This window comes from Odocoileus virginianus, chromosome 10, assembly GCF_023699985.2.
Source record: "Odocoileus virginianus isolate 20LAN1187 ecotype Illinois chromosome 10, Ovbor_1.2, whole genome shotgun sequence".
In the NCBI taxonomy this organism is placed as follows: domain Eukaryota; kingdom Metazoa; phylum Chordata; class Mammalia; order Artiodactyla; family Cervidae; genus Odocoileus; species Odocoileus virginianus.
The window spans coordinates 36,055,872-36,072,303 of NC_069683.1; the positions used below are offsets into that span (position 1 = coordinate 36,055,872).

At 38.3% G+C, this 16,432-nt stretch overlaps 1 protein-coding gene across 1 annotated transcript in view; it reads left to right on the plus strand.

Moving 5' to 3' along the window:
* Positions 1-16,432, plus strand: part of MICAL2 (microtubule associated monooxygenase, calponin and LIM domain containing 2) — a 229,848-nt gene that overhangs the window by 180,552 nt on the left and 32,864 nt on the right. Inside the window, exon 32 of the mRNA XM_070473390.1 lies at positions 15,925-16,040. Within this exon, the coding sequence (XP_070329491.1) occupies positions 15,925-16,040 (116 nt within the window). The remainder of the gene's footprint in view (positions 1-15,924; positions 16,041-16,432) is intronic.

The window sequence follows — 16,432 nt, forward strand, 5'->3', positions numbered from 1 at the left end:
GCCCACCAAACACACTCACACACACACACACATGCGCACACACACACACACACACACACACCTCAGTTAACATTTAACTTGCTGCTATATACTTCCATAAAGTGGAGAGAGAACCAATATTCAAATGGGAAGTGAGAAACTTTCAGAACCTCAAATTTATGATCGCTTGAATAAGAGCCAACTGAAATTTAATTTTTCTTATTTTTACAACATATTTTGCCAAGTAAACTAATGTAGACATAAACCTCTCAGTCTTTAGGTTACTTTGGGGCATAGACTAATTTCAAGCACTTTATGCCAGTGCCAGTTTTATACCCACAATTTTAATGCCAGTTATTGTTCCTATATGTAATTAAACAAAGCACCCTGAGAACCTATTTTAAAACTTTTGTGTAAAATATTTATTGCAGTATAAAATACATAACAGAAATATTAAGTGCAGAACTGGTGAATTTTTCCAAAGTGCACATTTGTGTAGTCACCTTGGAGATCAAGATGTTTAAGGCTACCAGCATTCAGAAGCCTTCGTCATGTGTCTCCCCAAACACACGTGCCACCCAACAGAAGTGCTTACGATCTGACTTCTGTCATCTTAGGTTACTTTTGCAGTTTTTTTGACTTGATAAAAGTTGCATTGTTCAGTCTTGTGGTAGACAAAATTCTGCGAGGGCCCCATGCTGCCTGCCTCCCACATACTTGCCCTGTATAATCTCATCCTCTTGAGTTTGGTGAGATGTGGATATGATGGATCTCATTCTACTGCTTAATTTATGGGATTTTTGCAAGTGTAATTACGTTCCAGACCAACTGAGTTTGAGTTCATCAAATGGGAGATGAATAGGCCTAACTTAATCAGGGCTTCCCTCATGGCTCAGTTGGTAAAGAATTTGCCTGCAATGCAGGAGACCCCAGATTGATTCCTGGGCTGGGAAGATCCACTGGAGAAGGGAAAGGCTACCCACTCCAGTATTCTGGCCTGGAGAATTCCATGGACTGTATAGAATTCCATGGGGTTGCAAAGAGTCAGACACAACTGAGCGATTTTGACTCACACTTCACTCATTCACTCAGTCCAGATGAGAACTTAACAAGGGGCTGGGCCCTTCTGAAGTCAGAAATTCAAAGCATGAGAAAGACATGGTCCTGCTGGCCTCCAAGGAGTAACCTGTCATTGTTGTGAGAGGGCTTGTGAGCAAAAGGCCTCTAGGAACTATAGCCAGCTGACGGCTAGCAAGAAACGGACTCTGTCCTACAACCACCAGGACCCAGACGCTGCCCACAATCAGAATGAACTGGAAGAGAACTCCTAACTGCAGAGGAGACCCCTCCCCAGTGGATACTTCAACTGCGGCTTGTGAGACCCTGAGCAGAGGACCCAGTGGAGCCAGACCTGTACTTCTGACCTACACAGCTGTGAGATAACCAGTAGCTGCTATTGTAAACTGCTACACTGGTGTTCACTGCTCCCACAACAATGGAACATTAATACAAGTATGTGCTCTTTGGGGCCTGGCTTCTTTCATTAAACATTATGGGCATAGCAGGGGGAGGTGGGGATCCATGTCGATATGCATTGCAGTGGTTTCCACTTTTCCAGCCCTACGTTTTATACTCTTGTGTGAATATGCCACTATTTATTGGTGCATTCTGATGCTGGGCACTTAGCTTGTTTCCGGATGTGAAGAATGCTGCTTTCAGCATCCCTTGCATATTGTTTCTGTTGGGTATTGTCAAAGATAAAGCCAGATACCGGTTAGAATGGTAAGGACAGAGTTTAATTAGTAACTTGATGTTATTGCGGGGAAGAGAATTCAGTAAACACTGAACTCAGCTTTGATTTTGCCAGAGGTGGCTGGGTGTGTGACAGGGAGAATGAGGGAGTCGGGAGAGGGATAAGTGGGGTCTCAGTAGAGACAGGGAAGAGAGAAATTCCATAGGTTTCCTTAGTGTAAATGCTTGTTACTCAGCTGGGTCTGTTAGCTGGCAGAGATTGAAGTAAGGATTCTGTCCTCCCCCAGAAACTGGAAGACAGACTCTATCCTTCCTGATAATTGCATCTGAAAGGGCTGGCTTTCTGGTCCTTCTCAGTGGTAGGAAATACATATATCTCTCAAAGGGACAGGAGAAAGATTGACAGTTGTAAGCCCATTTTTTAGTAAAAGCTCTAAGAAAAGATAGTCAGGAGCCTATAGACAGATGTTGGCTAAAATGAACAATAAATTCATCAGTCTTGAGTTTTCTCAGGCAAGGACTTTAAGAGGGATTGAGCTGTTAGAAACTGTCAGTGTTGAAGACTTTCCCATGCAGGAAGAAGTGGGTATGCTAAACTATTTGTGTTGAGAATATAGTTACTACAGGCCAAGGTCGAGGTCTAGTTGAAAAGAGGGCTCAAGGGAGCTTGGCTAGAGTGTGGTCGAAGAAAGAGAATCATTGTCAGATTGTACTAGTATGTACTAGTACCTGGGAGTGAATTGCTAGGTCCTGCGGTTAGGCATGATTGGTTTGCTTTAGCAGATACTGTCAAATGGTTTTCTAAAGTGATTGTTCCAAAGTATATACCCTCCAGCAGGAAATGAGAACTCCCCTTCACCCATATCTTTGCCAACACTCTGTAGCCTCAGTTTTGCTTTGTTGATGTCACTATTTTTATGGGTGTGGGGTGGTATCTCATTATGATTTTAATTGGCATTTACTTGATAATGATGTTGTGCTACTTTTCACAAGCTTATGTATTGACAGATATTTTCTTGTATGAGGTCTCTATTCAAGTCTTTTGTCCATACTTTGTGTAGTCAGTCCTTCCTTATTAGTTTGTAATCTATGTAGACATATCTTTGTCAGATATGTATATATTTTAATATTTTTATATTATATATATATAAAATATCTCCTCCCACTCTTTGACTCACTTTTTCACTCTCTAAAGATGTTTTTGATAAACAAAGACATGTTATTTAATGAAGTCAAATTTATCAGTATTTTCCCTTATTGCTGATTTTTTCTTCCTGTTCACGAAATCTTTCCCTATTCTGAGGTCACAAAGATACTGTTGTATGTTATCTTCTGGAACTGGACTGTCTAGTATGGTACTCACGCTTTCACACTGAGATATAGCTAGTGTGAGTGAGGAATTGAATTTGAATTTTATTGAATATTAATGAATTTAAATTTTGCAACTGAAGCAATATAAAATATCTTTCTATTCGACTCAACTTGTTTCTTTTGATAGGACTACATTTCACTTTAACTATTAAAAATGTATTATCTAAATCAAGATATGCTGTAATTGTAAAATATGCACCAGATCCTAAAGTCTTAGTATGAATGAAATAATGTAAAAGATCTCAATATTATTATATTGATTATACATTGAAATGATAACATTTTTGAAATTTGAGCTAAACATATGATTAAGACTCATTTTGTCTGTTTTTTTTGTTCACTTTTTATTGTGGCTACTGAGAAATTTTAAATGACATACATGGCTAAATTTGGATTTCTATTGTCCAACGTTGTTAGAGAAGCTTTATTATTTTATCTTTCATAAGTAAATCTGTGACCACCATAGCATAGATTTTGGTATATTCTGAGAAGTAGGCTGAGGGTTTATTTTTCTTCCATGTTTCTATCCAATTGATTCAGCAGCGTTTATTAAAAAGGCCATCCTTTGCCCTCACTTCATTGTAGTGACACTTGTCATAAAACAAGCAGGTTCATTTTTGAAACTTCTTTTCTTTTCCACTGGTTTGTCCATCCTCGCACCTGAATCACACTGTTTCATTATGTGGTTTTATAATAAATCTTCATAGTCTGAAGTAAATTTTCCACTTTGTTCTTCTTGAAGATTGTTTGATATTCTTGGCCTTTTGCATTTCCATATGACTTACAGAAGCAATTCATCAATTTCCACAAAACTATTTTCTGGGGAGATGACTGGTATTGCATTGGCTCCAGAGTTAAATTTGGAGAGAATTAACATCTTTGCAATATTAAGCCTTCAAATTCATGGACATAATACATTCCTGAAGACTTCTGCAATTTCTGTCAGTGTTTTGTAGTTGTAGTAATCTTGCACAATTTTCATTATATATATGCCCAGTATTAATATTTGTATGCACAGTTATAAATGATACAGTTTTAAACTCATTAAGTTAGAGACATTTGATAGCTTTAGAATATTGTCTTCAGATCCAAGAACACACTATAACCCTCTATTTAGTCAGAGTTCTTAAAAATTCTGGATATAAGTCCTTCATCAGATACATGTTTGCAAATATTTTCTCCCAGCTAGTCTAATTGTCTTTTCATTTTCATCATCATCCAAAAAAAAGAAGCTTTTAAGTTGATGAAGACAAATTAATTAATTTTTTTATAGTTTGAGTCAGAGGTAAGAAACCTTTCTAAATCCAGAGTCACTAAGGCTCTCTCCTATGTTTTCTCTCAGAAATTTTACAGTTTTTAGCTTTGGAGCTTAAGTCTATAATCCAATTCTAATTAATTTTGTATAGTGTAAATAAAAGTTAAAGTGTTTTGACCACGGTTATCCAACTGTTACAGCCCCACTTATTAAAAAGACTGTTCTTTGCTCATTGTGTTATTGTGGCATCTTCATAGATAATTAGTCGACTACGTATGTGTGGGTTTACCACTGTACTTTCTACTCTATTTCATTAATCTATATGTTTATCCTTACATTCTCTTGACTGCTATAGCTTTAGAGTAAGTCTTGCAAACACATAGTGGGAGTCTTCCAGTTTTGTTCTTAAATATTATTTTTGCTATTCTGGGTCTTTGGTGTTTCCAAAAAGTTCGGCTTGCCAATTTCTACCAAATAAGTCTACTGGAATTTGATTGAGATTGTTTTTAATCTATAAATAATTTGGGAAAAATTGATTCTTACTGAGTCAGTCCATGGAAATGGAATATCTCTCAACATTTAAGTTTTCTTAGGTTTCAATGTGTAACTCCTGCACATATTTTGTTAAATGTATTCCTTAAGAACTGAACAGCAATGTTCCTTGAGAGTTTCTTACTTTGTTGTTGCTGCTGTTATAAGTGGAATGGCTTTCTTAATTTTTATTTTCAGTTGTTTTTGTTCAGTCACTAAGTCATGTCTGACTCTGTGACCCCATGGATTGCAGCCCACCAGGCCTGTCTACCACTGTCTCCTGGAGTTTGCTCAAATTCATGTCCTTTGAGTTGGTGGTTCTATCTAATCATCTCTTCCTCTGCCACCCACTTCTCCTTTTGCCTTCAATCTCTCCTGGCATCAGGATCTTTTCTAATGAATTGGCTCTGTGCATCAGGTCACCAAAGTATTGGAGTTTCAGTTGCTAATATATAGGAACACACTTGACTTTTTATGTTGTGCTTGCTAAACTCTCTTATTATTCTAGTAGACTTTTTGGTGAGATTTTCTACATAGATAATCTTGTTGTCTGAAAATAAAAGACAATTTGACATCTTCCTTTCTAGTTTGTATACCTTTAATTTAATTTTATTGTACTGCCTGGGACCTCCTAAAAAATGCTAAATAGAACTGGAATGCTAAATAGAATAGATCATTGTCTTTTTAACCCAGTATCAGAAGGCTTATGTTTCACCACTGAATATATTATTTGCTATAGATTATATTTATTGATTTATAACATTATGTGTTTTATGTGTACATTATATTTTGACCCCTATATATACTACAGCATACTCACCACCAAAGTTTTAGTTTCCATCCATTACCATACAGTTGACCTTCTTTACTCATTTTTCCCTCCCCATACCCTCTTCCCCTGGTAATCATTATTCTGTTCTCTGTATTTACATGTTTTTTATGTGTTTTGATTTGATTTGTTCAATTAATTTATTTTTATATTCCCCATACCAGTTGCATTATGTATTCCCCATACCATTCCCCATATCATATGCATTTCATCTTTCTCCATCTCACTGGTTTCACTTCGCATAAAATCATCAAGGTCCATCCATGCTGTCACAAGTGGCAAGATGTCATCCTTTTTTATGGATTCTATCATATTGGCTTCCCTGGTGGTTCAGCAGTAAAGAATCTACCTTCAATGCAAAAGAAAGGGGTTTGATCCCTGGGTCAGGAAGATCCCCTAGAGGAGGGCATGGCAACCCACTCCAGTATTCTTGCCTGGAGAATCGTATGGACAGAGGAGCCTGGTGAGCTAGTCCATAGGATAGCAAAGAGTCAGACCCAACTGAAGCAACTTAGCAGGCAGACCAGATTCTATCATATACCACATCTATCTTTTCATTCATTGATGGGCACTTAGGTTGTTCTCATAACTGGCTGTTGAAAATAATGCTGTGATGAACATAATGTGGCATATATATCTTTTGAAATCAGTATCTTGTGCTCTTTGGATAAATATCCAGAACTGGAATAGCTGGATCACACCTGTTTGTAATTTTTTGAAGAACCTCCATAATGTTTTCTATTGTGGCTGCACCTACTTATATTCCCACCAACAGTATATGGGGGTTCCTTCTGATAGATATATAAATAATCAGATTTTCTGTTTCTTCTTCTGTCAGTTTTGTAAGCTGTGTTTTCCACTAAGTTTGTCTATTTTATCTAAATTTTCAAGTTTATTGTCACAAAATGGTTTCTGGTTAGTAGCTCCCTTTAATACTCTGTTGAACTTTTTATCTTAAGTATTGGTGTGTTTTTTCTCTCTTTTTTCTTAATTATTCTTGATGGAGGTTATCAAGTTTATTCATCTTTTTAAAGAAGATTTTTGCTTTGTTAATATTTCTGCTTTGTTTTTATTGTCTTTCGTAATCTGTTCTTATCTTGAGTATTCTCTTCCTTTTAGTTTCCTTAGCTTCATTTAGTGGCTCTTTTTCTAGTTTCTTGAAGTATTAATAGATCTTAGAGCATCAATTCTCAACTTTTCTCTTTTACATAATGTGTACATTTAAAGCTACATTCTAGTCATTTTATTGTACCGAATTTTTATCATCAGCCAATTCAAATTTATTTTATTTCTTCTTTGACCTATAAGTTGTTACAAACTATTGCTTAAGTTCTAAACATTTTGAGATTTTTCTACTTATATGTATTTTTTAATTTATTTATTTTAATTGGAAGATAATTGCTTTACTGCGTTATGTTGGTTTCTGCCATACAGCACCATGAATCAGCCATGAATCCCTGCCACCTCCCACCCCATCCCACTTTCTATTTATACTTCTTATTCTTGATTCTAGCTTAACCTCACTGTCATCAGAAGATATACTATGTATGACTTCAGTCCTTTGGAATTTGTTGATACTTGCTTTATGGTTTGGCATACTACCAATTTAGTAAACGTTGCATATGCTCTGAAAAAATATTCTCTAGTTATTGTGAGGTGGTTCTATATCAGTCAGTTAGATCAAATATGTCAGTAGTGTTTGCTCAAATCTTCTGTACCCTTTCCGTTTGTCACTTGTACTTCTGACCGACTAGATATAAGCAGAGGTTCTTCCATTTCCTTCTCTTGGGTTCAATAATTTGCTAATGCTGTGTAGAACTCAACAGACACTTACTTACACTCATTAGTTTATTATGAAGGATATGATAAAGGTTACAAATGAACAGCCTGATGAAGAAATACACAGGGTGAAGTCTGGAAGGATCCCAAGCACAAGAGCTTCTGTTCCCAAGCAGCTGGGGTACAACACCCTCCCAGCACATAGATGTGTTCACCAATCTGGAAGCTCTCCAAAGTCTGTACTTTAGGGTCTTTTATGGCGGCCTCATCACATAGGTATAATCGATTATTAGCTCATTTTCCAGCTCCTCTCCCCTCTTCAGAGGATGGGTGTTAGAGATAAAAGTTCCAAGCTTCTAATCATGGCTTGGATCAAGCTTCTAATCATCTAATGATCAGCTCCTATTCCCAAGCCTAACAGTCTCCTCATTAGAACAAAAAATGCTCCTATCACCTAGAAAATTCCAAGGGTTTTAGGAGCCCTGTGTCAGGAATTGAGGTCGAAGATCAAATATTAGCAGAAATTGGGACAGAGACCAATACAGAAGGTCCTTGATTTATAATGGTTCAATTTACAATTTTATTTTTTTTACTTTATTGTGGTGCAAAAGCAATAGGCATTCAGTAGAAGCCATTCTTTGATTTTGAATTTTGATCTTTTCCCAGGCTAGAGATATGTGCTGACATATTCTGTAGAGAGTCACAGCTCCCAATCAGCCAGGAGATTACAAGGGTAAATAACTGATACTGTTATACTCATCTGCACTCAACCATTTGGTTTCTCACTTCAGCATAGTATTCAATAAACTCTATGAGATTTTCTACACATTGTTATAAAACAGGCTTTATATTAGATTATTTTTTCCCAACTAGGCAATGTAAGTGTTCTGAGCACATTATGGGTAGGCTAAGCTAAGCTATGACATTTAGTACTTGAGATGTATGGAATGAATTTTCAACTTAACAGTATTTTCAACTTAGGATGAGTTTGTCAGGATGTAACCCCATTGTAAGTTGAGAATTATCAATAGATGTATTTCTTATTATTTCACACTAACTTACATTAAATAGTCAATTGTCTTTTAAAGAAATTAAAAGCCACAAAGAAAAGTTATTTTATATTTACCATTCTGAAGTTCTTCATTCCATCTGGTATATTCCTTCTGCTACAGAGCTTTCTAAAATTTTTTTGTATCCATGTGTTCTAACAACAAATTATTCTAACTTTTTTTTTCCTTAAAAAAAGATCACCTTTATTCTTGCTTTAAGTTGAATGTGTTGTTTCACTGGTCATAGAATCATAAATTGACAGATGATTTTGTTCTTTAAGTGTTTTAATGATGCTCCATTGTCTTTTGGCTTAGGTCAGTTCTGACAAGATGTCCATGGATATTCTTATATTCGTTTCCCTGTAGGAAATGTATTATTTTTCTCAGTCTTAGCTTTTAAGATTTTCTACATCTCTGGTCTTTGGCAATTTTATTATCATGAGGCTTGCTATGATTTTCTTTATGTTTACCCTGCTTGTGGTTTTTTGAGCTTGTTGAAGCTATGGATTTACAATTTTCATTAAATTTGTATGATTTTCAGCAATATTATGTCAACTACATTTTCTGTTCCTGCCATTCTCCTTCTGTCTCCTGGTTCTCCAATCACATGTATTTTAGACCATTTGATTTTTCATCACACATCACTGAGGTCTATTCATTTTTTTCAGGGTCTTTTTCTCTGTGCTTCAATTTGGATAGTTTTTTATTTTTTTGCTATTATTTAATTTCACTGAATATTTTCTTCTGCAGTACTTAGTCTGCTGGCAGTATTTAGTCTGCTGTTAAACTGATCTGGTGAACATTTCACGTCAGATTTTATAATTTTCATCTTCATAGGGTCTATTTGATTCTTTTAAAAATATTTTACATTTCTGTCCTCATTCTGTTCATGCTTTCTTTTTAAAATTTTTGAGCACATTAAAATAACTCTTTTTAAAATCTTTGTCTAGTTTCATGGGCTTTGCTGGTGGCTCAAACAGTAAAGAATCTGCCTGAAATGTGGGAGACCTGGGTTCAATCTCTGGGTTGGGAAGATCCCCTGGAGAAGGGAAAGGCTACCCACTCCAGTATTCCTGCCTGGAGAATTCCAAGGACAGAGGAGCTTGGCAGACTCCTTGGGATTGCAGAGTCAGACACAACTGAGTGACTTTCACTAACTCACAGTTTCATCATTTCTGAATCTTATTTTATTGATTGATTTTTCTCTTGATTATCAGACTCATTTTCCTATCTAGTAACTCTTTCTAATTTTCTAATATCTAGAAACTGTTTCCATGTATCTAGTAACTGTTTCTAATTTTCTTGAAGAGATCTCTAGTCTTTCCCATTCTATTCTTTGCATTGATCACTTTCTTATCTCTCCTTGCTATTCTTTGGAACTCTGCATTCAAATGGGTATATCTTTCCTTATCTCCTTTGCCTTTCATTTCTCTTCTTTTCACAGCTATCTGTTAGGCCTCCTCAGACAACCATTTTGCCTTTTTGCATTTCTTTTTCTTGGGAATGGTCTTGATCCCTGCCTCCTATACAATGTCTTGAACCACCATCCATAGTTCTTCAGGCACTCGGTCTATCAGATCTAATCCCTTGTATCTATTTCTCACTTCTACTGTATAATCATAAGGGATTTGATTTAGGTCATACCTGAATGGTCTAGTGGTTTTTCCTACTTTCTTCAATTTAAGTCTGAATTTGGCAATAAGGAGTTCATGATCTGAGCCTCAGTCAGCTCCCGGTCTTGTTTTTGCTGACTGTATAGAGTGTCTCCCTCTTTGGCTACAAAAAATATAATCAACTTGCTTTCAGTATTGACCATCTGGTGATGTCCATGTGTAGAGTCTTCTCTGGAAGAGGGTATTTGCTGTGACCAGTGCGTTCTCAGTATGTTCTTGGCAAAACTCTGTTAGCCTTTGCCCTGCTTCATTCTGTACTCCAAGGCCAAATTTGCCTGTTACTCCAGGTGTTTCTTGACTTCCTACTTTTGCATTCCAGTCCCCTATAATGTAAAGGACATCTTTCTTGGGTGTTAGTTCTAGAAGCTCTTATAAGTCTTCATAGAACCATTCAACTTCAGCTTCTTCAGCATTACTTGCCAGGGCATAGACTTGGATTACTGTGATTTGCCTTGGAAACGAACAGAGATCACTCTGTCATTTTTGAGATTGCATCCAAGTACTGCATATTGGACTCTTGTTGACTACAATGGCTACTCCATTTCTGCTAAGTGATTCCTGCCCACAGTAATAGATATAATGGTCATCTGAGTTAAATTCATGCATTCCAGTCCATTTTAGTTTGCTGATTCCTAAAATGTTGATGTTCACTCTTGCCATCTCCAGTTTGACCACTTCTAATTTTCCTTGATTCATGGACCTAACATTCCAGGTTCCTATGCAATATTGCTCTTTATAGCATCAGACTTTACTTCCATCACCATTCACATGCACAACTGGAAAGAAATAGAGGAAAACAATAGAATGAAAAAGACTAGAGATCTCTTCAAGAAAATTAGAGATACCAAGGGAACATTTCATGCAAAGATGGGCACAATAGAAGACAGAAATGGTATGGACCTAACAGAAGCGGAAGATATTGAGAAGAGGTGGCAAGAATACACAGAAGAACTATACAAAAAAGATCTTCATGACCCAGATAATCACAATGGTGTGATCACTCACCTAGAGCCAGACATCCTGGAATGTGAAGTCAAGTGGAACTTAGGAAGCATCACTACAAACAAAGCTAGTGGAGGTGATGGAATTCCAGTTGAGCTATTTAAAATCCTAAAAGATGATGCTATGAAAGTGCTGCATTCAGTATGCCAGCAAATTTGGAAAACTCAGCAGTGGCCACAGGACTGGAAAAGGTCAGTTTTCATTCCAGTCCCAAAGAAAGGCAATACCAAAGAATGTTCAAACTACCACACGATTGCACTCATCTCACATACTAGCAAAGTAATGTTCAAAATTCTCCAAGCCAAGCTTCAACAATACATGAACCATGAACTTCTAGATGTTCAAGCTGGATTTAGAAAAGGCAGAGGAACCAAATCGAATTGCCAACATCCGTTGGATCATTGAAAAAGCAAGAGAGTTCCAGAAAAACATCTACACCTGCTTTATTGACTATGCCAAAGCCTTTGACTGTGTGGATCACAACAAACTGTGGAAAATTCTTCAAGAAATAGAAATACCAAACCACCTGACCTGCCTCCTGAGAAATCTCTGTGCAGGTCGGAAAACAACAGTTAGAACTGGACATGAAACAACAGACTGGTTCCAAATTGGGAAAGGAGTACATCAAGGCTGTATATTGTCACCCTGCTTATTTAACTTATATGCAGAATGCATCATGAGAAATGTTGGGCTGGATGAAGCACAAGCTGGAATCAAGATTGCCGGCAGAAATATCAATAACCTCAGATATGCAGATGACACCACCCTTATGGCAGAAAGTGAAGAAGAACTAAAGAGCCTTGATGAAAGTGAAAGAGGAGAGTGAAAAAATTGGCTTAAACTCAGCATTCAGAAAACTAAGAGCATGGCATCTGGTCCCATCACTTCATGCAAACAGATAGGGAAGCAATGGGAACAATGAGACTTTATTTTGGGGGGCTCCAAAATCACTGCAGATGGTGACTGCAGCCGTGAAATTAAAAGACGCTTGCTCCTTGGAAGAAAAGCTATGACCAACCTAGAGAGTATATTAAAAAGCAGAGACATTACTTTGCCAACAAAAGTCTGTCTAGTCAAAGCTATGGTTTTTCCAATAGTCATGTATGGATGTGAGAGTTGGATTATAAAAAAATCTGAGCACCGAAGAATTGATGCTTTTGAACTGTGGTGCTGGAGAAGACTCTTGAGAGTCCCTTGGACTGCAAGGATATCCAACCAGTCAATCCTAAAGGAAATCAGTCTTGAATATTCATTGGAAGGACTGATGCTGAAGCTGAAACTCCAAAACTTTGGCCACCTGATGCGAAGAACCAACTCATTGGAAAGGACCCTGATGCTGGGAAGGATAGAAGGCAGGAGGAGAAGGGGACAACAAAGGATGAGATGGTTGGATGGCATCACTGACTCAATCGACATGAGTTTGAGTAAACTCTGGGAGTCGGTGATGGACTGAAAGCGTGGCGTGCTGCAGTCCATGGGGTCACAAAGAATTGGACATGACCGAGTGACTGAACTGAACTGAGTAACTGTTTACTGGCCACTAGATTTGTGGGGCTGCAGGTCAGATATGACTGAGCAACTAAACAACAAAATAATTTTGTAAATATTACATTTTTGAGTGTCTCAATTTTGTTCCTTTATTTAAAGATTGTTATATAGGCATTAAAGAATGTTTGGCAGGCAGTAAAGTAACTTGCAGATCAATTTGTTTCTTTCAAGGCTGGTTTTTAAACTTATTCAGTTATGTCTGTAATTACCTTTATTCTAGAACTAATTTATCCCTATTATTCAAGTGTGACTCTTCTGTGGTCTCCACTCTAATGCCCTCAATGTTTGCTCTACCCTAGTTGGGTAAAACTTGTAGCTTTCCCAGTCTTGTGAAAGCTGTAGAGATTATTTACACTATAACTCTGCAACAGTTATCAGCCCAACCTTGTGCAGTTTCTCTCTGTGCATCTATGATAGACTGAAGTTGATGTCTGTGCTTCTTTCTGAAGTCCTTTTTCTACAAAGCTTCTTCCTCTCAAGTACTCTTTCCCACATATTCCAATTGTCTCAGTCCACGCAAATACTGACCTCCATCTTCTCCACTCAAAGAATCTGCTGTGGTCTGTTTAGGTTCTTCCTACCTGCCCTGTGTTCTGTGGGGCTTACCTCATTCGCTGTGTTCCTGCCTTTATCACTGTTCTGCACTGCCTCTTGTCCAATGTCTGGAAGCAAAGCAGCTGCTTCATATATTTTGTCCTGACTTCTAGTGCTTTGTGGTGGGAGATCAATTCCAGAATCAGTCACTCCGTTGTAGCCAGAGTAGAAAAATGCTGCCAAGCTTTATAAGCTTGCAAGTGAAAACTAAACTAGAATGAATGGTTCTATGATGGAATAGAGTACAGGGGAAGAGATTCAGGGGTAACTATTTAACTTTATGTAACTTTGCCAGAAGTTTAAGAAGTGCTTCATATTTAGAAACATTTTCTTCTCAATTTCAAAATAAAATTCAATAGAAATATTTATTTTTGAAAATTAGAAAAAGTTTTAAATTTAGACACTATACTTCCTCCACAAAATGAAGATTAATCTGACAGTTTTATAGGTGGCACAAGTGGTAAAGAACCCACCTGCCGATGCAGAAGACGTAACAGGCGTGGGTTTGATCCCTGGGTTGGGAGAGTCTCCTGGAGGAGGGCATGGCTACCCACTCTAGTATTCTTGCCTGGAGAATCCCATGGATAGAGGAGCCTGGCAGGCTATTCCATAGGGTCGCAAAGAGACACGACTGAAGTGACTTAGCACAACACTAATATTGCAGTAGTGTTCATTGGGATCAATGATGATGATGTAGCAATAGCTGCTGCTTCATTATCTGGGTGAGGCAGCTGATGGCGATGAAAACATTTATTTAAGCACCTGCAATGAACCAGGCAGGATTCCCAAGTGGCTCAGTGGTTAAGAAACATCTGCCAATGCAGGAGATGCAGGTTTGATCCCTGGGTCAGGAAAATTGCCTGGAGGAGAAAATGGCAACCCCCTCCAATATCCTTGCCTGGACAATCCCATGGACAGAGAAGCATGGAGGGCTATAGTCCATGGGGTCACAAAGAGTTGGACATGACTGAGCATGCACACATACATCCAATTAACCAGGTACTGTGTTAGACTCTTTATATTGATCTTTCTTCTTCCACAGCAGTTCTACAAGTTAGAAATCACGATCCTCAGAAACTCAAGAGGTGAAGTTAGTTCCTCAAGCTTACAGAAGGGAATATTCAGTGCTTAAAATACTCAGCAGTAATTTAGTGGCTCGAGCTGGGACACAATCTCAGATCCCTACCAACAATGCCTCCACCATTATTATGCTGCTCCTGATTCTATCTTCACCTGAGCTTTCCCATCTGGCAAATTAAAGTGAAAAACAGTTAACTCCCTCCCCAGAGAGGCTGTGTTATTATATAGATGTTTTGCATTATTTTGCTTTGAATAACGGCATATGTAAATATGTTCCTGGAGGTTAAAATTACCCTTATTTTTTAAAACTTGGCCTCTCCCACTGGGGTGAATAGTTGAAAATTACAGGGAAGAAAAGGCAGGCTGGAGAGAATGTTAGTCAGCTTGAAATTGCCTTTCCTCCCTCTGTATCCAGCACACATTTCTGTTTAGATGGAACCTGCCATGGCAGAATAAAGATGAGTAAGTTTTCTATCACAGAGTCCTAGCTGGTTCTGATATCCAGTGTTTAGGGTGGGTTAATCCAGATATTAATCATTGACTGCGCTTCAGGCTGATGTGTCCGGGCAGATGCTCTTGCTGAGCAGAATACAAGTCTCCTGTGGTACCTGGAAGACTTTACACACATGGTCGGTCCCTAGACAAGTCACAAAGCGATTCGAGCAAACATGGGCACTTCCTGCCTCAAACATCCACCTCTTGTTGAGGAGTTGGCATGTCCCTTCGACTCCAGCTCTCCCATGGGCCTGGAATTGTTGAGTCCTCCCTATCTTAAACTGCCTTTTCTGGCATTTGAATCATCACTTCGATGATGTGATAATATCTGCAAGTTGGGAAAATAAAAGTGGCATTTGTTTAGCCATAATTAATGAAATATTTATGTTGCATGAGACTATGTGATAAAACCTTAGGCTTAGAGTCCTTTTGCTTCTGATTACATTTGGGATTTTTTTTCTATGACCAGACATTCTGACGCCAGCCCTTTTACACTGAGCAGATGTCATGTAGTAAAAATGGGTGCCAGATGCTGTGAGCCGCAGAAGGGCGATTTGTTTAAGAGCTGGCTCCGACTTTTTTGCATTCAATTACTCTGCAGAACGAACCTTACACAAGCATTTAGGTAACTCAGCTAACTTCAGACACGCATTTTAATAATAGATTTCATCTCTGAATGCATTCTAAGCAACACACCATATAAATGGTGTTTAAGGAATTAATTGATTTCTGCATAATACCTTTCTCTTTTTTTTCACATGAAAAGAGAGCTGCAAAGCTCTTGGCAGGGACCCAGAAATGTAATTAACGTGGAGGGCCAAATTTTCAGTTGCCCTTAGGTGCTGCGGCTTCATGCTCACGGCAGGTGCAGGGACGGGAGGGTGGGAGGGAGAGAACGGGGGTGGCAGGGAGGAGGGAGAGGCGGCTCTGGGTCATGAAGCAGGAGAGGAAGCTAGGAGTTTCAAGCGAGTTCTGTTCCCATTTCAGGTCCCACGCATGTCCCCACCAGAGCACAGGAGACAGGGGCTGTCTCTTCCACCTCTTCCTCCACCACCTCCTCCGCAGATGAGGAATTCCATCCCCAGCCTTCCTCAAGGTCAAAGGTAACAACACTTGGCAAACCAACAGGGGCCTTGGCTTGTGGGGGCCGTTTTACCATCCAGATTTCAGACCCAATGTGGGCTCCAGCTGCAGCAGTTTCATTAGGAAGATCATGTTTCATTGCATCTGACAGCAACCACTCTTTTTTACCTGAACACCCTAAGGATTATCTTTATATATATATATGTGTGTGTGTGTGTGTGTATATATATATATATATATATATATATAACTTTTAGAAGCTTGCCTTTCTCAGAAATGTCAAAATGGGAAGGCAGAAAAAACCAGACGTATTTACTTGAAACCATTTGGTGACTGAAGCTCTTAAAGTGGGTTTAATATGTGATCCAACAAGCAAACCATCGAAAAAAATTACAGCAAGCAGATGCATATT